At 41.0% G+C, this 23,809-nt stretch overlaps 1 protein-coding gene and 1 non-coding gene across 4 annotated transcripts in view; both read right to left on the bottom strand.

Moving 5' to 3' along the window:
- SNX5 (sorting nexin 5) overlaps nucleotides 1-23,809 on the bottom strand; it is a 27,510-nt gene continuing 3,701 nt past the window's right edge. For all 3 annotated transcript variants that reach the window (XM_025398325.1, XM_025398323.1, XM_025398324.1), the window contains 12 exons: nucleotides 15,231-15,335; nucleotides 13,633-13,743; nucleotides 12,274-12,395; nucleotides 10,631-10,754; nucleotides 9,843-9,938; nucleotides 8,301-8,406; nucleotides 8,138-8,213; nucleotides 7,072-7,111; nucleotides 6,898-6,984; nucleotides 5,515-5,674; nucleotides 1,505-1,590; nucleotides 1-808 (listed from right to left, as the gene is read on the bottom strand). In XM_025398325.1, coding sequence (XP_025254110.1) covers nucleotides 758-808; nucleotides 1,505-1,590; nucleotides 5,515-5,674; nucleotides 6,898-6,984; nucleotides 7,072-7,111; nucleotides 8,138-8,213; nucleotides 8,301-8,406; nucleotides 9,843-9,938; nucleotides 10,631-10,754; nucleotides 12,274-12,347 — 900 coding nt within the window. In that variant the 5' untranslated portion in view covers nucleotides 12,348-12,395; nucleotides 13,633-13,743; nucleotides 15,231-15,335 and the 3' untranslated portion in view covers nucleotides 1-757. The remainder of the gene's footprint in view (nucleotides 809-1,504; nucleotides 1,591-5,514; nucleotides 5,675-6,897; nucleotides 6,985-7,071; nucleotides 7,112-8,137; nucleotides 8,214-8,300; nucleotides 8,407-9,842; nucleotides 9,939-10,630; nucleotides 10,755-12,273; nucleotides 12,396-13,632; nucleotides 13,744-15,230; nucleotides 15,336-23,809) is intronic.
- On the bottom strand, nucleotides 21,189-21,425 carry LOC112633887. The gene has a single exon (XR_003121647.1). It is a non-coding gene; the product is annotated as a small nucleolar RNA SNORD17 (small nucleolar RNA).

Genomic DNA, 23,809 nt, shown 5'->3' on the forward strand with positions numbered 1-23,809 from the left:
TTAGTAGCACGATTATTTTATTATATGCTTTATAAAAAAACAAATGCCCAAAGACATACACCATACCCCCCCTCACCCCCCAATGGCCACTAGGGAGGGAGCTCATACTCTTCCTAATGTAGATCTGGCCATCTTACAAAGTAGACCACATTATGTTTCCATATATACCCGTAGATATTTCTCTCCCCTCAAATATTTGTATCTCAACTAAAAAAAGGAGGTGCAAAGAGTATATAAAGATAAATGAGATTTTCTTGCTGTTATGTTTCTTGCTGTAGTCAATACCAGATGACTACCAGTGGAGTGACGGGGCAAAACAAAAACACAAACCCCACCTTCAGCGAGGAATGGAAGGTCTGTTACCTGCCTCCAGCAGCTGAATCACCTGCTGCAACTGGCACCTCCCTGACAATCATGGGTTTGTAGGGAAATAGGCCCGGCGATTGCTTCTACTTGTTTTCAGAAGGCAAATGTCTCCTACACCCTTTCTCAGTAACTAAAGACGAACTACAGGAGAACCCAGTATTTAGATTCTGCCCAGAGGTATTAAATGCACAAGGAAAAATTAGTTTGTCCAAGTAGCAAGCAATAATGTTTTTAAACCAACATGGTTAAATGTTAAGATCTGTAGAAATCAAAATATTTATTCACATAATTTTAAACTTGAAGCTAATAAATTTTCCGTGGTAATGATTTAAGTGCAAGTGATGCTTGGCTTTCTTTCACATTCATTTCTTTTCTTCTGAGTGAAGGCATATCAGTTATTCTTGAATAAGTCAATACAGCTCTGCAAAAGGGAGACATTGTTCTGTGGGGAAAAAAGTCAAGGCAGACCAATGAATTATTAAAACTTGCCATATGCTTGTAATGACTCAAGTCCACCAACATAGCTTTTCACAGGAGATTTAAAGTCAGCCAGAGCAAGCTGGCCCTTCTCTTCATGAAATCCCAGGTGAACTGCAACGTACTACTCATCCCAATTTCATGTAGGAGAGCTCCTCTCCCTCAGTAGGTAAGGCTACCAGCGAAAGAGCTGATGTTCGCCCAGCACCTCTGCCCTCACCTGCTTGCTCCTAAATGTGATCCTATTTACTGTAACTTCTTAGACACTATCAGTGCGTTGTTCTATGAAGGCGAGGGCCTTGGAAAGATTGAATAAATTGTGCTAGAAATTAGGGCTGGTAGCCGTAGCTCACACCAGTAATCCCAGCACTTTGGGAGGCCAAGGCAGGTGGATCGCCTGAGGTCAGAAGTCCAGCCTGGCCAAAATGGTGAAATGCCATCTCTATTAATAGAAAAAAAAAAAGTTGCTAAAAATTAGTCATGGGTGACATTATAAACAAGACTACAAATAAACAATGAGTGGCTCCCATCAACTAAGTACTACAGAGGATTAATACCACAAGGCCACCCCAATTGCCTGATGACAATGGGTTAGTAAACTGGGAAATAACTTGGGAAAAAACCATAAAAGATGTTGGCTTCATTTGTAGAAAACACTTACCCTGGCATGTTTTATTTCCAGTTCAGACATTTCAATTAGATTCTTTCTAAATGCTGCCACTCTCTTCCGTTTGAAATTTATCAGTTCTACAGGAAGAAAAAATGCTTATGAAACCCAACAAAAACTACACAATTTTCATGTTCACTTTAACTACCAAATGGCATTCTTACAAATGGTCTCCAAAGCTTTCATGCACCAGCATTATTTTCTCACATTTGTATTGTCTCTGTGACCAGGACACACTAGACATCTTCTATTAACGGTGGTGATACAGCTATCACTGTCTTTAAGTGGAAAACATCACCGCATCACCAAGCATGGTGAGTTGGAGGGCAGCAGCTGGCGACTTGGAGAACATGTGATGAGCAGCCTCACTCTCACCGTCTAGGTACCAGTGACTGGGAACAGGGCTGGAGTATGGGTGCTGGTGAGCCACATACTTCACCAATGGCTTGTGAAAACCTTCTCAAAAGACACACCAGGTTTGTGCAAACAATGTTCAGCATCACTAACCACTAGGGAAAAGCAAATTAAAACCACAATGAGATTACCTCACACCTGCTAGAATGGATTTTCTCAAATAGATGAAAGATCAGTGTTGGCAACAATGCAGAGAAAGGGGAACTCTTCTACACTGTTGCTGGGGATGTAAATTAGTACAGCTACCATGGAAAATGGTGTAGAGGTTCCTCAAAAAACTAAAAATAGAATTACCATATGATCCAGCAAACCCATTTCTGGGAATGTAACAAAAGGAATTGAAATAAGTATCTCAGTGGGGTATCTGTACTTCCATGTTCACTGCAGCATTATTTACAATAGCCAAAATACAAAATCAATTGAGAAGTGTCCATCAGCAGATGAAGACAATGTAGTAGAGACACATAATACTATTCGGCCTTTAAAAAGAACAAAATTCTGTCATATGGGACAACATGGATGGATCTTAGAGGACATTATGCCAAATACAATAAGCCAGGCACAGAAAGACAAACACATTACATGATCTCACTTATCGGTAAAATCTTAAGTTGAACCCCCTCGAAGTAGAGAATAGAATGATGGTTATCAGAGGATGAGGGTGGGGTTCTGGGGAAGGTGGGAGCAAGAGAATGGGTAGAAGACTGCAGCTAATAAACTCAAGGAATAAATTTTGAGATATATTGCACAACAGGGTGACTAGAATCAATAATGTATATTGAAACAGTAAATTTCAAATGTATTACCACTGAAAAAATGAGATGTCAATTAGCTTGATCTAATAATTTCACACTATATACCTGTATCAAAGGATCACAATGTATTCCATAAATGCAATACAATGACATGTCGATTAAAAATAAAACTTAAAACATTTTAAAATCCGAAACAGTAAAAACTGCTACTCGTATTCAAGACAGGTTTACTTGATGATCTTTAGGGCATGCTTCCTTTTCATTTACTCCTATTGCCATCAGAATTCAGCATTAATGACCTATTGGAAATTGGAACAAACAAAGAATATGCGTGTCTCGCCCTACTACCTTCATTAAATTTTGACATTAAGCTCTGTCTTGCAGTTTTGCTTGAGTAAAACTTTGACCATCACTCAACCTTCTGCTGGTGCTCAAGTGTTCAGAGCAGACTCACCCTCCTCCTGTCTCTAGTGTTGTGCGAAAGAACTACAATATAGGCAGCCACATCCGAGTTAAAAAGTCACAAATTTCATAGTGATATGTTAAGTCTATAGTGCTTGCACTACAAGGTGATGTTTATCAGTCCCTTGGATATCCTGGGTGAAAATAAGCTCCCTGCCTTCCTCTGGACCTACACATAGTACCAGGGCTCCATACGCTAACTACTCACCTGCTGTGAAACCAGCCCTTACCCACTGACTCAACTCTAGTCAGCTCAGCTACAAGTCTCAGAAAGCACTTATACCAGAGGCAAACACAGGTTAAGACCCACCAATCTCAGCATTCTATGTACCTATTTTGCATTTTGAATATAGGATATAATCAATGTGGGCGAAAACTTTAGGCAGTAAAGGTAGACCTGAATTGGCATCATTTTTTAAAGTTTTGTGTTTTTTCTTTAATCTCCTCTAAAATTGCCAGAGCCATGGAACTTGCCTACAAGATTTCAACTCAGTAGTTCTGAAGTGTGTATGTTTCCTTGAAAATTTTAGTTTAAAAAAAAAAAAAAAGCTGTAATTGTTTCAGGAAAAGGGTAGCACGAAGGTTACTTTGGAAGAAACCAGGACAGCCTCAGAGCCTATCTACGTGACATTTGCCAGGAAGCTCTGTGGCTTACAGTTAAGGTATTGTATTATAACCCTGAATAGACAAAAAGACAAATGATTAGAACTCTATCAAGTTTAGGTTTCCCCCAGGTAGCTTCAGGCATGTTGATGAACAGATCATTTCCCTACGTCTAGATTACCCAACCACTGGGAAACCAAGTTAGGAGAAAGCTAAGTTAAGATACGAATTTTTCATGGAAACATGAGTTCAGGGGGTGCCCGACTACAACTACTCACATTCTGGGTAATCCATTCCAACATGTGCTCTGGCATGTTCCATGGCTCCTGAGAACCCAGAGAAGATCCACTAAATCCTCTTAGGCAAGGCAAGGACTACATATTACACTCATGTTCAATGGAAATGGTAAAAGTCCTCTGCTCTGAGGACTGAAATGGATAAGGCAAGAAAGAACCCAGTGGACGTGGACATGGACCAGACTTGTGATCCCTGCAACCTGCATGTGTGTGCAACAGCATGCATGTGTGCGCACACATACATTTCCTAGCTCAGTCCACTGAAGGGCACAGAAGCAGAGATACCCCAAAACAATGAGCATACTCAGATGCTGGTAACTGTTCTCAAAGAAAAAGAACCCTGGCTCCCTGAAGAAATGGCCAGTTTCAAGGCTGGAGTAGAGAGTAAGATTAGCATAGCCTATTGCTCTAAAAGAGGGGTTAGGGTGTTACAAACACATGCCAGCTTAAAGGTGATCCTATTGGCAAAGTCTGGACAAGCATCAAAAATAACTTGGTAATAATGAATCCCAAACCATTTTAAAAACTGGGAACTCATGACTCTAATAAAGAAGATAAAGGAAATCTCTGACAAAAGGGAAGGCTTTTTGGAGTAGAATGACAAGTGCCAACTTGGGTAGGAAAGTTAGAGCTGGAGATGAGGGAAATCGTCTTTCTCCAACCATCAGAGTAACAGCTGCTTTAGGTAAGAATCATTAATACATGCTAAATCTAGGGAAGAAGTTTGACGAAGACCAAGATATTTGCATGGTCTTAAATTGCCTCACCACAGATTGATGGGGGTTAAAACAGTAACTACACAGTGGAGAAATTGGATTTGGATACTATCTAACTGAGTAATCAAAATTACCACCACAAATGAAGGAGAAACACAATGTTCAATCAGAAGTGACACCCCAAGAAGGGCATATTACTTCTATTCTGCCAGGAACCCATAACCAGATCTAAAACATGAGGACACCAACCAAAAGTCAGAAATACAGGAATTGTAAAGAGATTCTCTAAAAAGACTGATATCATTAAAAACTAAGAACTATTCCAGAGTAAAGGAGACTAATAGCTAAGATAACCAGATGCAATCCTAGACTGGATCTTGTAGAGGACATCAAGACAAACATGAATAGACAGCAGATTGTAGTCCCAAAGTTAAATTTATCACAGCAAATAACCGTACTGTAACCATACAAGAGAATGTCTTCAATCTTAGGACATAAACAACAATGTTTTTAGGGCTAAAAGGAGCATGATGTATGCAACTTAATCTCCATTGGTACAGAAAAATCAGGTATGTAACGTTTGTAAGTACACAAAGCCATGAGGGTGACTGTGCATGTGCAAGTGATAAGGCAGATGGGGTGAAGTGCTGACACTGGGTGAAGGATAGATAGGTGTTTTTTGCACTATTTGTGCAACTTTTCTAAGTTTGAAATTATTTTCAAACTAGAGTACAGAAAGAAGAATGTCCCTGCTCAACCTTCTTTTGCAGATTCGGAAAGTTGTTCAAATTTCTGGCAGCACTCCTGCTGGTGTGCCTCAGCCAACTTGACATCTTTGCTCTTTAACCGGGCTTTATCCAGAGCTTTGTTTGAGTTTTCATAGTCAATGAGCGCTTTGGTGCGTCTGTATAAGAGATCCTGGGAAAAAAATTAACAGGTATACATACTAAATATCTAAACCAGTCTAAAAAATAGCCCAAGTGCCAATGTACCACCTGAGATGTTAAGTGGCAATAATCTACCTCTACACCTTCCCTCTCCCCGAGTATTTTTAAATCTCCAGCTTCAGCAGCGATAAGCAATGCTGATAGCTTTGTTGAGAGCTTTTTTTAAGAATCCCTTATATGATTCAAGTGATTACTCAAGAGTGAAAACAGAAGAACTATCTTTTTTCAGTTAATTCAGTAAACAAAGTTAACTTCAAAAATTAAATATTGTGCATCAGAACACATATACAGTCACTGCTGGGTAAGTGAAGTTGAGAGCTGCTAAAATAAAACTGGGCAATTAAGTTAACCCTGCCCTGCAAATCCTGCTTCTGGTAATCTACCTTGGAGATCCACTTAGTCAGACATAAAGGTTCTTTGCAATCTTACAACAAAGTAGAAGTTACTTCAGTATCTGAAATCTGCAATTAGGATGTATAGATTATACATTTAAAACTAGGTGAAATAACTGATGGGTGAAACTACTAGGCCTATTTTTGTATATACTCAAATAATCTTAAGTGAGATCAAATTCCATGAAAGAAGAAAATAAGCTACTAAAAAAGTATGTTTTTAAAAACTCCAAGATTCAGAAAACATGCCAAAGGGCAAATTAACTAAAATAAAACTACATGATGGGGGAAAAATAAATTTTTACTCTTACTTTCTGATGACATTTCAGCCTCAGAGGGCATAGAATCCTATCTAATTTTATTTTCCCTGATTTAATACATTTCACACAAAATTAAAACATATTTGTTCATGGCAATGCAGACAATGCATGTTTCATTCCCAAAGGTTATTCTGCTTACCAATTTGCCCATATATGTATATAAAGCCTTATGGCTCAAAGGCTGCAGGGATACTTGCAATTCAATAAAAACTCCCAAATCTTCTCTGCCCCAGCAACAGCCCTTTCTGCACGTTATGTCCCATATCAATGACCTATCATCCCCCAAACTATTACCTGTCTACTGCACACAACCCCCACAGTGCTGTCAGATACACAAGCTTTATGGATACAAGGCCAGAGAGGCATGTCATTCATAAAAACAAGTCTGATAAACTCTCATTCTGCCCCTTTGTGTAAAGAAACTTTTTAAACAGACTTCTGGTCCTGCATTGCTCCGAGAAGCTGAGCAACTCTCTTCCTACCTTAGCAGCTTCGATGTTGAGCATGTAGTATCGGAGGAGCTCTGTTAGCTTCAAATCTTCATCTGATGACACTCGACCCTCTACTTTCTATATAGAAAAGGAAAGGTCACCATCAAGGCAGAAAGCTACAGATTATAAAATATATGTTATGAAGACCAACACAAAAATCCTTACCCTAAGCTTTTCAAATAGCTCAGCAACCTTCAACAGGTACCTGAAAATGTACATGTAATTTTGGTGTAAGGTCTTAAATCATCTATAAACATGATCTTACCAGCGTGCAAGACAGGAATGGGTCAACTCAGCAGTCCGAGCCTGTGGCGCTTTAGCGTTAATTTGAAAGTGCTCTCACTTCAGCTGACCCCAAATAGTAGAGAAGATGGTCACAAAACTACACACATGTACAACACCACACTCAGCCTCTTGGTGACCCTTTGGTCATCCTGCCATGTGCCCAACTATTCTTATTAAATGCCAATGCTGTGTTAACCAAGGTCACGTTCTAATGAGCTCTGCTATGGGCATCGCAAAGCAGTAAATATGCTATTTAATTCATCATGGTTCTGCCATTAGCCTTTCAATTTCAAGTCAGAAGTAATATCACCTGTTTTGCCAAGCCTGGATGTTAAGTAAAATATTGTCTTACACCAGAAACGCTCAGGATGGAGAAACTGAAACACATATGTAAGTGCAGAGTGAAAATGGAAGGGTTTTTAATTCAATGAATGAAGATAATTTCAGAAAACTGTACATCAAAACAGCTGTGTGTCAGACTGGGGTCATTAAATTATTCTCATGACCACCATAACCAAATCTCTTCAAAGTCCAGGGCAGAGGCACATGTTCTCCGGATCTCCTGGGGCTGCATCACAGGCCAAAAAAAAAGAAGGTCTAGGGCATTACCAGGCAAAATGGCAAGCATCAATTGCCAGGGGAAGATTCAAGATAAACTCTCACAAACGCCAAAACTAAAGAAAACAGGCTTTTTAAGTGTGACAGAAACTATTGCTTTGACAACATTTACTGTATTTGTTCACATATAGAAGAGCCCAAGTCCCCTACAATTGTCTTGTAAGTGTCTTATGTCCAGAGAACATATAAGATGAGTGCTGGACACTTGTCTTACTGAGCTTTTAACTCCACAGCAGGACCATATAGTCATTACTCATTTATGCTTTTAATTTTACCACTTAGCACTTGTCAATTGGGTTTGGGGAAATGCTTTTCCAAAAAAACTTACTTTTTGATGACTGTGGGCTCTTCTAAAGCCAGGCTATGTAAGCAGGCTGCAGTGTGGATATAGTCATCGGCAACATCTGCAAAAACAAGGACAAGTCTTTTTATCCAAACACAGCCAGGCTCATCAGCAAAGCTGTACGTGACTAGTGGTAAATGATATTTACTTTTATGAGATCTGGTCATTTTGTCAGCTTTCACACAAGAATCTTTAATCCTATTGTAATAGTTAATAAGGAAGTTCTTCTCTTGCTCAAAGAAGTCATCTACCTCCTAGAAGGAAGAAAAAAAGAACCAGACATTTTATGAATGTGAAAATATACTATCCCTGTAGCCTTTTATATTTATCAATATAAAAATATATTGCTTAGAACATGGCAAATAAACACGAGTAAAGTTTAACCTCTACAGATCAGGGAATTACAAATTTACGATACTATTTCTTAACCAAGGCTGGCAAAAACCAAGGGCTGGCAGAAATGTCTACAGAAGAATCACTTAACAATCCCCAGTAAAACTGGCATCCTAAGACCCAGCTATTTTACACTAGTACAATGGTTCTACCAGGTGGAACATGGCCACTTAGCCTTGCATACCTATCTGTGTGTGAATGAGGGTTTTTTTTCTCGGTTAGTTTCAGACTGGGAGGAAATGCAGGTATCTGGCAGGCACTGGCCAAGGATGCCAATGCCAAATATCCCATAATGCATGGATACAGGACTGTCCCATACACCTTAAACTGGACTAAGTCCAAGTTTCCTAATTTCTGATGATGCCCTCTCTACTGAGCACCTGTATTCTGGGCTCCCTGGAACGGCAGAGGCAGATACCAGATAGTAACTGTAAGGGTTACTCAGTTACAAAGGAATGAGAAGGCCGAGAAGAAAGTAAATCACACCTATAAGGGTAATGGAAATGTTTGGAAATTTTTGTATTCTTATCTTTGTGCTAACGCCTTGAAATACAATATGTAAATAAAATCTAAAGTTTGGTTCCTTAGTTGTGCTAGCTAGGTTACATGTCAAGTGCTTCTCCATCACCTGTAGTTGGTGACCAAACTGGACAGTGTAGTTCTGAGAATGGGATAAAATACTGATCTTGTATAAAATACTGATCTTGTATATTATTTTAGAAATTAACTGAGTAATCTCCCTCCTTACAGAAAAGGAGAAAATGAAGCCAAGTGTGGAAAGGTTCAAGTTGCTTCTTGGAGAGAACAAGGTGCTTTGGGAAATAAGTGAAAATTGAGTAAGTAGATGAAAATTACCAAAATCTGAAGAAAACTTACATTTCTTAAAAGTTAACCATCTGGCCAGGCGCGGTGGCTCAAGCCTGTAATCCCAGCACTTTGGGAGGCCGAGACGGGCGAATCACGAGGTCAGGAGATCGAGACCATCCTGGCTAACATGGTGAAACCCCGTCTCTACTAAAAAATACAAAAAATTAGCCGGGCGAGGTGGCGGGCGCCTGTGGTCCCAGCTACTCGGGAGGCTGAGGCAGGAGAATGGTGTAAACCCGGGAGGCGGAGCTTGCAGTGAGCTGAGATTCGGCCACTGCACTCCAGCCTGGGCGACAGAGCGAGACTCCGTCTCAAAAAAAAAAAAAAAAAAGTTAACCATCTGCTTCACAAGTATCTCTTTCAAAGAAATAAAAGGTCATCTACTCCCAATGAAGTCAAAAATTTTCTCCAACAGCCAAAGGTCACTAACCTTAACTCCGGTAAAAAGGACTTCATCAGCACTTTTCACCACACTTTTGAAGAAGCCACCAAACATCTCTTTAGTATTTTTCCGCCTCACACTTAGCTAAAGGAAGAAAATTCCAAAGAACAGTTTATATGGTATGTATTTTTCTAGGTTCTCTTAAAGAAGTTCTGAATAACATTTTAAGTAATCCTCTTTATTACTACAGGCAAATGCACAAAGTATCTTTAATTCTGCCTTAACCTCCAAGCTTTAAAAACACCTAATGGCTAAACCTAAACATAGGTAGGTCATCTCATTCTAAAAGGCTTAAGAGATTTTGAAAGACTGACTAGAAGCCAAGTCTTACTGGCTTTGAAATCCTTGGGAAAATTACTGTTCTCTTCTATACATATTAAGTAGCAAAAACTAAAACATGTTAAAAAGAAAAATAGCATAAAAGTCATAATTCAGTAACAAGGGTAGCTGGGAAGAAAACAAATTACACAAATTTTAATTCCCTTAAAATGAACTTAGTTAACTTCGGGATTGTTAAGAAATTAAGGGATGTTTGGGACTGTTAATTTCTTAAAAAGAAATCTAGGTTTTGGAAGGGGAAAGAAGTCAAAATTTTCTTTAAGCAGAGTTTTACAAAAAATGACTTACACAATGAAGGAAAAGCAGCATCTAAAAAGGTTTCCATTGTGTAAGAAATTCAAAACTCTAAAGCAGTCAATTTTTTAGAAACTATCAAGAACATTTTGAAAGTATAAACATTTGAAGTGGATTATCAAAACGGAATAAAAATGTCTTACATCCTGATCATATTCCAGGAAAACATGAAAGTTGCGATCTTTACTGAGAACAGCGTGAGAAGAAAGCCGCTGAAGAAAGACTTCATGGGAGGAGACAGTCTTCTTAAAAACAGCGAGATACTCACTGAAAAGAGATGCGCACACAGCATTCAGTTGACACAGCTCAACTACCTGACCAATACCACCACTCCTGGTTAATTCTATGGCTCTGCTCATGCCACCACATAAAACACTGCAACTGGACCAAACAGTGTTTCAGTATAACCTGGTGTCTAGTTAGATAAGGCAATTGCCATTTTTGAATCTGTGGAATAGGCCTATGGAGGAAAGCAATGTTGTCATTGGATTTGATGGATCAAGTCCATGAGCTCCCAAATCTACATGCAATTACTGTTAGCTAGCAGCCACAGAACATTTGTTTCTTTAAAGCAATGAAAACCCTATAACTCTGCAGCCTGAGTACACGGCATGAGTCTAATGAAGCTAAAAGTTAACAAAAATTACAAAGCAGCTTTATCTCAACCTAGACATTAAGGGTCACCTTAAAATTCCTAATGGTAGAAACTTGGGTCTGTTGTGTTCAGTGCCTCATTCCCCAGAGCTGGTCCCAAAGCCACTCAAGTGTCTGCTAAATGCTTTCAGTGCCTGGAGGTTTGAGGGCTGCCCTAGATGACATAGGGGCTTGGGGGACTCGGAGCTGATGGTGGAAGAGCGGAAGAATGAGTACTTTTCAGCTAAGATGAGGAAGTCAAGGACGGATTCACAAGAAACTTTCCGAAAATCTATTTTTGTTTGAAAAAAATAAATGACAACCAGATTAAAATATACTTGCTGCCTATAGACCTGGACTTCCTCTTTCAAATCAATGTGATGGTTACTGAGAATGCTGCTCTGTAAACAGCACTCATTATTTGGTCTGGCCCGGGGACAGCTCACTAAAATCTCAGCACTATGCAAGGCAAAGGCAAGCCGATCACTTGAGCTCAGGAGTTCGAGACCAGCCTGGGCAACATGACGAAACCCCATCTCTAAAAAAATTTTAAAAGTTAGCTGAGTGTGGTGGCATGTGCCAGTAGTCCCAGTAACCATGGTCCCAGTTACTCAGGGGACTGATGTGGGAGGATCACTGAAGCCTGTGAGGTGGAGGTTGCAGTGAGATAGCACCATTGCACTCCAGCCTGGGCAAGAGAGCAAGAACCTGTCGCAAAAAAAAAAAAAAAAAAAAAAATTTTTTTTTTTTTTAATGTAACAGCATTCATTACAATCTAGTTTCTTCTAAACGTCTAGTAATCAACCTTCTGAAAGAAAAGTTTTGTACATTATGAGCAATTTATAAAGGCACAAAAGTTTATTTCCTCACTGTGCCAGACCAGCATCCCTAATAAGTATGCTCTACATATGGGAAAAAACAACTAGTCTATCAGGTATTAGTGTCAATGGCCTCCAATGAATCAATGTGTGAAGTACAAAGACCATGCCTCACACTATGCAAGATGTATTACTAGTTTTAGAAAATGACGCTAGTGACCTAATTAACAGCTGCACTTAAAACAAAATTAAGTCAGGTTCTTCTACTTATTTTTGTATACAGCACCACTTTTCTACTTCTCAAAAGACAGAGCCCACCAGGAAAATCCACTTACGCTTCCAGTTCTTGTTTCATCTTGGCAAATTCCTCTTTGGTCATAGACCCTTCACCTTCCCCCAGTTTCTGCATCTTCTCTCGAGGACCATCAAAGTCGGGCTTCGTAGGAGCAGGTGGAATCTGCAGCAGAGGCAGGAACTCATGAGCCTCTTGTCCCAGCAGCGATGTTTTCTAGTTGGTGCCTCATTCTACTCTTGCTGGTCCACAGGAGACAACCACTCCACTCCTGTGGGGCTATTTAAAAGTCAACTCCTGTTTTTTCTTAACCTTCCTTATTTCTTCTGGCCATTTAAAATGAGGTGTCTTCCTGACAGTTGCGTATTCACTTTGATGGCAATCATTTGTTCAGTTTATCCATTACAGACAATTGTTCAGAGCACAACAGTGTCTATACTGCTTCAATGTTGGCCTAAAACTAGTACAACGAATGCCAAACACCAACGATTAGCCATCAAGATTATACAGTCTCCAGTATTCCAAAAGAATTTTTTTCCTAATCCCAAAGGATAATCAAGGACTCTAATTTTGAATGAACAGAACATACCTAAATATAAGCTTCGGTACTAATTTTGTTTATTAAGAAATCATCATTTGGACAGATTCTTCAGTCTGCCTGGCAGGACAAAATGCATGGAAATCTCCTTTAAAATCAGTTTAAGTCTGTTCCTGCAGCCAAGAATTAACAATCAAGGGCTGAAAACTGCCTCTCTGAGCACTTTTTTTGTTTCTGGGAGACAAGAGTCTCGCTCTGTCATACAGGCTGGAGTGATGTGGCATGGCCTCGGCTCACTGCAACCTCTGCCTCCCAAGTTCAAGCGATTCTCATGCCTCAGCCTCTCCAGTAGCTGGGACAAGTATGTGCCACCACACACAGCAAATTTTTTGTACTTTTAGTAGAGACAGAGTCTCATTATGTTGCCCAGGCACGTCTTAAAATCCTGAGCTCAGGTGACCCACCCACCTCAGCCTCCCAAAGTGCTAGGATTACAGGTATGGCCTCCTTCAGCAACTTTTGAGAAATTTTATCACAAACTATTACCAATACTAATGTTTCCTAGAAATCAATTCTATTGACCCTGGAAAAAAACATACCAGAGAAAAAGGTAGGTAAGACTAAAGTCATTACACTGTTCACACCCCTTTACAATGTAAATAATGTAAGCCTGGATGCACCGCCTCAAAGCTCTAACACTATTTCCTTCACATATTTTCCACTTGACAGTTAGCAAATACCCCCACAGGTAGATGAAATCTAACTTTTCACAATCCATTACAAAAAGTGGATATAAGTCTCTTTTAAACTAAATGCATAGCAAGGCAGAAAGAACTAGCTTATTTGATTTTCTAAAAGACTCACAATAAGCCCAGCATAGTCTGTTGTTTCAATAAGAGTGTCATGTAGCCACACAAAGTCTTCATGTTGCCTTGTGACAGAAAACTCTGGGCTCTGAAACGTGGGCAATGTGGTCTGTAAAGAAAGAAAGAAATTAACTGGTAACCATGACTTTTAGATAAGTGATTTGGGTTTCCTGGGCTACATGGCAGGAAAATTCTGCATAATACATCATAGTATGATCCAGTAAAGAACCAAGCAGTAACACATGATCTCCTATCATGAAAGTCCCAGCTAAGCTTCAACCTGAACGCTAAGGATTTCTCCCCAAACTCTACCTTTCTGAAGCTTGTAATGAATATCCAATCAGATAATCTACCGGTAGAAGTTCAGTTCCAAGAAGTAAGCCACAACCCTAATTCTATTTTTTTGTTTCTGTGTACTTTTTTTTTGTATATATACATTTTTGGAACAGGGTCTGGCTGTCACCCAGGCTGGAGTGCAGTGGAATGATCTTGGCTTCTTGGCTCACTGCAACCTCTGCCTTCCAGGCTTTCAAGCCATCCTCCCACCACCTCAGCCTCCTGAGTAGCTGGAACTACAGGTGTGCGCTACCACATCCAGCTAATTTTTATATTTTTGGAAGAGAGAGGTTTGCCATGTTGCCCAGGCTCAACAGATCTGCCTGTCGTGGCCTCCCGAAGTGCTAGGATTACAGGTGTGAGCCACCCAACCCAGCCCCAAATTCTACTTTTCTAAGTCTGAATTTACCCCCCACCCCCAACTTATAACAAAAAAGAAAAATAAATTTTAAAAAAACCTCTTAGCTGTTACTTACTATGGTTCTAAAAATTGTCCCTGGCTTCCTTCCTTTTCACTCCAGTGAATGCTGATTTTACCTCCTTTGATCTGGTAAGCTCAGGCAGAGAATTACGTCACCAGTCTTTTTACACTGCCTCTGGAATAACTGAAGTGTGCTATTCAAGCCGCCCAAGCGTTAAGAAAAAACCACATGGGAAAGGTCCTTCCCAATTTAGTAAATGCTGAAAAAACAGCAAGCTACAGAGAGAAACTTCCCTTGGATGCAAATTAAAAACGAAGGTGGGGCCCCGGGGTGTGGTGGCTCTGGCTCAAGCCTTCAATCCTAGCACTTTGGGAAGCTGAGGCACGTCATTACCTGAGGTCAGGAGTTTGAGACCAGCTTGGCTGACACAGTGAAACTCCATCTCTACTAAAAATATAAAAATTAGCTGGGTGTGGTGGCTCAGGCCTGTCTGTAATCCCAGCTACTCTGGTGGCTGAGGCACGAGAATTGCTTGAACCCGGGAGTTGGGGGTTACAGTAGCCAAGAGGGCGCCACTTCATTCTAGCCTGGGCAACACAGTGAGACTGTCAAAAAAAAAAAAAAAAAGAACCCACAGCCCAAGGCTCTGCCAGAGCAGAATGCTGCTGCCAAAATGGCACTCACCTGATGCTTACTGTGAGATTAGGGAAGTTCTCACTTAATAGTGCTACCCTATGAATAGCAACTGTTTCAAGCTCAGGGAATCTCTTCTTACATCCACTGTGAATAACAAGGCTGCAACCTAGCACTGTATGTATTACCACTGTTTGTTACTTACCTTTGTGTGCACTGTAAATTTGACTTTATCTCTCTCACTGAGTGCATCAGGTATGTCAATCTGAAGCGAGGGATCAACATTCAGGTCCACAGATACAGATCTCAGCTGAAATACATTTTTTGCATATTAGTTTCAAACCCATTTGGCCCTAAAAAATTACTCCAAAAATGAGTAGTTACTAAAAAGCAGTTTATACGTAGATCATTTAGAAATGTCAATTGAGACATTTCTAAGTTTATTCGAAACTGAGGGGAAACCCCTTCTTCAAATGCATTGGTATATCCAAAGTATTCCTGTAATGTAAACAAAACAACTGCTACAATAATGTCATGTACATTACATATTTTTATGCCTACATGAGAAATACATTTGGCCAAATACCTGACTGTACACTAAGGCCTGTACAGTACTAAAACAGAACAAAATCTTGAATTCTTACATAAATGCCAAAGTACAATGAACATTCAAGAGGCATTAACCAGGCCACACAAACATCTGACAGGAAAACCTAGGGAGATGGCACAGAGAACAGCCATGAGGAATAGGATCCTGGGTGGAGAGTTCAGAGTAAACCTGGGACTGTTTCAAATAGCCAAGGAATCTAGACAGGAGGGGTGAATTAGAAACACCAACCAAGGCCTTACTTAATTAGTACAATCCCACTATGGTTACACATGAGCAACAAGTGTGAGCACCGCTCTGAATACTCAACTAATTTTGTGAGCTGCAAATTCAGAGGAAAAAACTACGTACCCATTTCTGCCAGTCAAAAAAAGAGAGAAAGAGAGAGAGAGAGAGAGAACAGTGGCAGCACTGATAGGAACTGGGCTATTAGGGAAAAGTAACTTAAATAAAGGTAAATTAAAGCAGACAAGGTGGTGGCCAATCTGAAAGCCTGACACACAAGGCACGAGGAACTCACAGAGTAAGCCTCTCATTGCCCCATTCCTTTTACTGTAAAAAGTGCTAAAGTTGTCATAACACTGGATTACCCAAAGCAGGGAATGCCAACTGAAGATTAGAATTAAGAAGATGAGGTATTTCACTCCAAATTTCCCTTTGGGTCCCTTTCTTGAAACTAAAAAGTTCAAGACTAAACACTATGTACTTAACCTCTAAAACTTGAAAATCTAGTCAATCAGCTACAAAAAGACTAAATACATTCACTAAAAGCACATGGATTACTTAAAAGTTTCAAGTACTTCCCTTTTCCTTAAGCACTGTATATTTCTAATTCTGAAAGCCAGAGGGAGATATCACAATGGCTTTCCTCCCAGAAATTAAGCTCAAGTAGTCACCAGAAGTTGATTTTTAACAGCAACTATTAGTAACATCAAAACAGATACTTTTGAGTCCTCACATCTCAACCTAAGTACTTTTTCTTCCAAATGAATTATCAATAATTCCTATGAAACCTGCTTGTCTGGCTTAATTTTCACATGTCCAATTGTGAGATCTCTGCAAACAAAGATAAAGCTTCAAGGTCAGAGACTTCATTTGATCATAACTGTGACTCCAGCTCTGGCATATTTTCTGATAAGAGTTTCCTTCCTTCTGCTGAGTTAACACTGGGCAAATACAGCCTTTAAAAACAATACCTCGGCCGGGCGCGGTGGCTCACGCCTGTAATCCCAGCACTTTGGGAGGCCGAGGCGGGCGGATCACAAGGTTAGGAGATCGAGACCACGGTGAAACCCCGTCTCTACTAAAAATACAAAAAAAAATTAGCCGGGCGCGGTTGTGGGCGCCTGTAGTCCCAGCTACTCGGGAGGCTGAGGCAGGAGAATGGCGTGAACCCGGGAGGCGGAGCTTGCAGTGAGCCGAGATCGCGCCACTGCACTCCAGCCTGGGCGACAGAGCGAGACTCCGTCTCAAAAAAAAAAAATAAATAAATAAAATAAAAAAATAAAAAAAAAATAAAAACAATACCTCAAACCATTAACTGAGATGTGCAGAGGAATACCAACGACTCTACTGATCTTAGGTTTATCTGTCAAGGTCAGGCAGGCCCAAGAACAGGAATTCACAGAGCCAGGCGTAAGAAGTAGCCATGGTCTCTGGAGGAGACATAGGGCATCTCACAGGACAGGTGTAAGGTGCGTTTCCCAGAGCTCTAAAACTGCCACATTTCCTAAGATTCCATTTCCTAAAGAAGTCACAAACCCTGACTTCTAGCACCGCTCAAATGAATATGCTGACAGTTCCATTTTTGCTCACAAGCCCAGCAAACTCACTGAGCCTGTGAACTCCATATGGGATACCCTTGGAACTCAAATAGGAGGACCCAAGGGGGATGTAATCAAGTAAATGCAGCTCATTCAAGCACCACAGTTAAAGCTATAATGGATGCTACCAGCTGCTTTAGCTGCTTTTCATTCCTCTGAATAATTATCTTCTGTTTTCATTCCTTTTCCCATGTAGAGGTAACACCCCCGACTATACCTGTCTTCCTTCCTGGTTAGTATAGAAACATTTTTTGTTTCAGAATGTGATGAGGACAAAAAGAAGAAAACTACTAGCTATGAGTGACTGCAACCACAGCATATCAAACATCCGAGCTTCACTAGCAGCCATTTTTTGCCCAGACATTTCACCCTAGGAAGGGATTCAAGGTAAAATCCAATCACTTGACATGATAGTCCTAACCACCAAATAAGCAAATACTGCAATTCTGTATTTGGACCTAAAAGAACTGTCTAAAAGAGAATACTGGCAAAATCTCTCAGCATCCAGGCCATCACCAACTCAATGTCCCTCAGGCACAAGTTAAACAAACTTTCTCATACTACAGCATATAACCCTCCAGATGAGACAAACATGGGTAGAAAGTAATGAAATGACTAGAGCTTCTAAGTCAGCATTTGTACCCTCACTCAGGAAGCATCAAGTGTAACTAAAAGTTCAGCATTCCTTCTTCTGCTTAGTCAACAAACCCACTCCACAGTGCTACAGAACTTGCTAAATAATGACCAGGCTCCACTCTTCCCCTCTCACTTGCCTCTGCCTCCATCTCCCTTAGCTTGAAGGGCTCAGAGTACTCCTTAGCCCTGCTAGCCAACACTGAGTCTCTGCCTTAGGCCACAGATGTTACAATGCTTACAGTGGCAGTTTACAACAGTTGACAAAGCAGGCTTCAGAACCAAGTCCCACCTTGGGCATGCCAGACCTTTACTATGCAAAGTTTTACCTCTTTTCCAGATTCCTTAGGTCACTTGTAAGAATCAAACTGAAAATATACCTACTCTCAAATAATTTAAGTTTTAAAACTGACTTCTGGCTGGGTGTGGTGGCTCACGCCTATAATCCCAGCACTTTGGGAGGCCAAGGTAGGCAGGTCACCTGAGGTCAGGACATCGAGACCAGCCTGACCAACATGATGAAACCCCGTCTCTACTAAAAACACAAAAATTGGCCAGGCACGGTGGCTCACGCCTGTAATCCCAGCACTTTGGGAGACAGAGGCAGGTGGATCACAAGGTTAGGAGATTGAGAACATATTGGCCAACATGGTGAAACTCCGTCTCTACCAAAATACAACAATTAGCTGGGCGTGATGGCGCACACCTGCAATCCCAGCTACTCAGGTGTGGCCTAAGACAGAGACTCAGTGTTGGCCAACAGGGCCAACTTTGCATGGTAAAGGTCTGGCATGCCCAAGGCGGGACTTGGTTCTGAAGCCTGCTTTGTCAACTGTTGTAAACTGCCACTGTAAGCATTGTAACATCTGAGGTAGGAGAATCGCTTGAACCCAGGAGGCAGAGGTTGCAGTGAGCCGAGATCACGCCACTGCACTCCAGCCTGGGCGATGAGAGTGAAACTCCGTCTTAAAAAAAAAATTAGTCTGGCATGGTAGCACGTGCCTGTAATTGCAGCTACTCAGGAGGCTGAGGCAGGAGAACTGCTTGAACCCGGGAGGCGGAGGTTGCAGTGAGCCGAGATCGCACCACTGCACTTCAGCCTGGGCAACAGAGCGAGTCTCCAAAACAAAACAAAACAAAACAAAAAACAAAAATCTCAACAACCCAGCCTGAGCAATATATTGAGACCTCATCTCTATTTCAGAACTTTAAAAAAATTTTTAAAAACCTGACTTTTGTAGATTTCTCTTGAAACTACTGGCTCATGTATTCAAAGTTTTAGGTAAAGTTTCAGTTCATGATGTACTTCCCCCTACCAGGTCAATCCTTACAATACAGATTATAATCAGCCTTCATGGTAAACAAGAGGTAAACAAGCACAGCTTCATTTGGAAAGCACATTTTCAACTGTTTCAAGAAATCGCAATGCTTTTGGTACGAGAGCCAAAGCACTTCTCTAAAAGGAGAAAAGCAGTTACGGAATCCCTGTGCATTTCCTCACCTATTCATCAGCTTCCCAGCTGGGGCACATCAGACACGGGCTACAGGACAACCCTGCAGCTCTTGAGCTCCTGCCCACCAATCTTCATAAACTCACTTTTGGCCCAAATTTCACTTACGACTCACTGTGGCACAAGACAATGATCCCAGCAAAGCTGCCTCTTCAAAAGGTTTAATGGCTCACAGAGGGCAAAGGGCACCTGGATGACTGAACACCACAAAAGGGAAGATTCTAAAACTCAGAACACACAAGGAGAACAGAAAAAAATACAGATTTTTCTAAGTGGTTATGGTGACTGCAGACACAGCGCCAAAATGAAAAAGACACAGTCCAAAGAAGTTAAACTCCACAATCTCTGATCTGTTAAGATTGGAGCTAGCTGAACCGTCATTTAAATCTAATTAGTCATCTAAATCTAATAGTCATTTGCATACAATGTAAGACATGTATACAATATGCAGTGCTAGCCCGTATTTTCCTATTTGAATATCCCACATTAATTACTACAGATAGAATAAAAAACAGATGTATCTATTTAAATAACTTCCTAGTTTCCATTCCAAAAGCAGGAGATATGTACTTAAGCAGCACATGCTACAGTGTCTTCTTTCAAACTGTTTCTAGCCTCCAGGGATTTTGTTTTGTTATGCCTCATTCCACTGCCTAAGAAAACTAAGATTTTGCCAGAAAGAGGGCCAATATGACAAATCACCCACGATTCTTAGCATGGAGCCAAGAAGTCTGCCTCCTTGATCAGATTTTCAGCTGGAAAGGTATCCACACCTTGCCTAGTCCAATATTCATAAGTAAGGACATAAAATTCTAAGATATTCTGTCACACTCTAGGTTTGTATTACTGTCCACAAACGTTAAAGATTCACATGATACATATTTAGGAAACATGTTACTTTGTTACTGTTTGAACTCTCAGGAAACAATGTTCCCATTGGTGCTCTGAATTGTTACTGTTCTCTTCCATCCTGAAGATAACTAATACCTACTTAACTGTGTTCAATCTCAGCTGCAGATTATGGCACTGGTGTGTGAAAAACTGGTTCAACTAACTATAAGCAATACATCAACTCTGCCTTTTTTTTTTTTTTTTTTTTGAGACGGAGCCTCACTGTCGCCCAGGCTGGAGGGCAGTCGCACAAGCTCAGCTCACCGCAACCTCCGCCTCCCGGGTTCAATTATCCTAGATACTCCTGCTTTAGCCTCCTGAGTAGCTGGGATTACAGGTGCACGCCACCACACCGGGCTAATTTTTGTATTTTTAGTAGAGAAGGGGTTCCACCATGTTGGTCAGGCTAATCTCTAACTCCTGACCTCATGATCTGCCCGCCTCAGCCTCCCAAAGTGCTGGGATCACAGGCATGAGCCACCGCACCTGGCCCAACTCTGCTTTTACAGGTATTGGCTCTCATTCCCTAGCCATTAGTTCTCACCTTCTTGTAATTCACGCCTGCAATATAATTTCTTAGTCCCCAAGGAAAACAGAACTAAGGACTTCTAACAGAAGATCTCAGTCTACTAACATAGCTAATAGCTATTAAAGCTACTCAGGCATCAGCTTAATAAAAAACTGAAAGGCTGCAGCAAGTGATCAGATTTTCACCACTCATCTTTGTGAGATGGGTCCCAGAGGGCCCCATCCCTGCTGACACCAACCATTCTTACCGGTAGCCTGCCAACACACAAGCAGTTCACAGTAGAACACTGCAGACTGCAGGGCATTTGCAGGCTACATAGCCTCAAGTTCCTAGAACAGGAACTGAGGCTTGGAAGGAGGTCAGTGCAGCGCACTCAGCGAATGGATAAACTGAATCATCATTTCACAAGGCTGCAAGCCCATGCACTAATGGAATCAACGTGGAACCAGAGTTAAATTACTGCCTTAAATATCTAATGCATGTCAAGAAATCCATTAATTATTATGTACCGAAATTATAATACTTTCAAATGAATTCACAAAGCAAAAGGGCTGAACTAGATGATCTGTAAGGATCTCCTGGCAGAGAAATCCTAGTGGGAATCAATACACCACTGCTACCAAGAAAGCAGGTCCAACAAATGAATAACAGAAACTCAGCCAAGCAGAGAGGTTCTTGTCTGCAATCCCAGCACTTTGGGAGGCTGAGGCAGGAGGATCGCCTGCGGCCAGGAGTTTCAGACAAGGCCTTAAAAAAAAAAAAAAAAAAAAAAATCAGCTAGGCTCGGTGGCCTATGCCTGTACTCCCAACACTCTGGGAGGTTGAGATGGGAAGATCACTCGAGCTCAGGATTTTGAGGCTGCAGTGAACTATGATCAGACCACTGAACTCCAGCCTGGGAGCAGGCTGAGATCCTGAGACCCTGTCTCAAAAAGTAAAAAACAGAAATGCCAATTTCCTTTATTCAGAGCTAAAGGCCTTCCCTACTACAGAATCCCATCAAGGCTCCCTCCCAAAAGTTCACTGGCATATCAAGTCAGCAAGCCCCCTTTTTTTTGTAGTAGGCTCTCACTCTGTCGCCAAGGCTGGAACAAGCCCTCTTCGACAAAGGTTAAGATGGTTCGTATTACTCATGTGGATGAGGGTGTTGAAGGACGTTCACTGCCTTCCATGGGTCTCACTTCATGATCAAACCAAGATGAATAGGAAATAGGTTTCAGAATTTACCTTTACCAAGAAAGATGTTTCAGCAACAGTGGTAGAGCTGCTAGTTTGAACTTAAACTTGGTCATCTCAGTTTGAGACATAAATGGCAGCATGGAGAGCAGGCTGCCTGCTTTTTGGTTGGACATTTCTTTCACTCTGAGTTTGAGGTACAGCAAATTTCCCAAAGCATTCAGATGTAAATATTCCAATACTCAAGCCAGGGGCCCATTCAGGAGACTGAGTGCGGGAGGCTGGCCTGAGCCCAGGAGTTCGAGACCAGCTTGGACAACACGGCAAGACTGTCTTGAAAAAAAGAATTCTAAACAAAATAAAAACAAGAATTCAAAATAAAATTCATGAAAGCTATAGGAAGGCTGGGGGAAGAAGTCCAACATTGTGTCACCCGCCAGCTACCAAGTATCTAACAGCACAATGTCCTGGCTATGCGGTGCTCTTGAAAGAAAAAGTGAAAACCCTGTGAGGGGAGCCATCTGGATTTGTATTCCTCACCATTTACCATGACTAGAATGCTGAGGAGTGTGCCCTTCAAAAACTGAGCTTTTCAGGCAGAAAATTATACTTTTCTCTCCAGACCATATAGGAGTTCCTAAAAAAGTTATGCCAAAATGTAAAAAGGGGAAGAGTCAAGCCAAGGACCTCCATTTCTAAACTGAAGTCTTGGCTGCCCCTCAAACTGCAATTTACACACTCCTCCTTAGGGACTATGGTTTGCCTTTAGGCAGCATGCGAAGGTGTGAATCTCTTTTAGACCTTGTCAGAGTACCTCAATGGCCAATCAGAAAATAGGTATTAAGGGTGAAGAAGCCACTTTTTGGAAAGTTAGATCATGCAGAGAAACTTAATTTATACTTTAAAAAATCAAATTTACCACATTTATGTGAGATGAGAGCTATCCTATGGCCATCTTCCTTTACAATTTCAGTAAGACAAGACAGAACTTACAAAGCTCTGAAATAGTTTTCTCACTGTTGGGTCATTAAAATTAGTCTGTTTCTTTAAATACTATTTAACTTCACTACACACTTGTTTGACCACGGGCTATTTGAGACATTCAGGGTACTAACCTATAGAACCGTTCTCACCTAATTTGCTCAAGCAACAAGACCCTGATAATAAAGACAGCAAAATGTTGAAAACAGCAGGATTTTAAACCAAGTTCCCCTCTGTAGCACAAGAAACTCAGGTAGGTTTCCAGTGTCCAAAGCTGGCACTCACAAACATGAAGCCCTCCCTTTGTAACCCTCAAGTACCCAGAACCTGCTGAAGAAAACCATCTTTCACCACCTTTTGATACGGTTCCTTAATATTAGTGGAAAAGCTTAATTCTCACAAAGATATCCAACAATGCTAATTTTTACATGGCATGTTACTTCCTTAGGCAAGATTAATAGAAAACCTGAAAAATTCGCAACAAGCACACAAAGACCAGCTTCTGTAACACAACCTGACCCCACTCATATCACATCATTTTAGAAGGAAGTCCGTTTAAACCAGTGATTCTCAAGCAGGCAATTTTGACTTCTTACTATCACCATGGGAGGGGAAGAGTCCTAGCAGTGGCCA

Source organism: Theropithecus gelada, chromosome 10 (assembly GCF_003255815.1).
Source record: "Theropithecus gelada isolate Dixy chromosome 10, Tgel_1.0, whole genome shotgun sequence".
Lineage (NCBI taxonomy): Eukaryota > Metazoa > Chordata > Mammalia > Primates > Cercopithecidae > Theropithecus > Theropithecus gelada.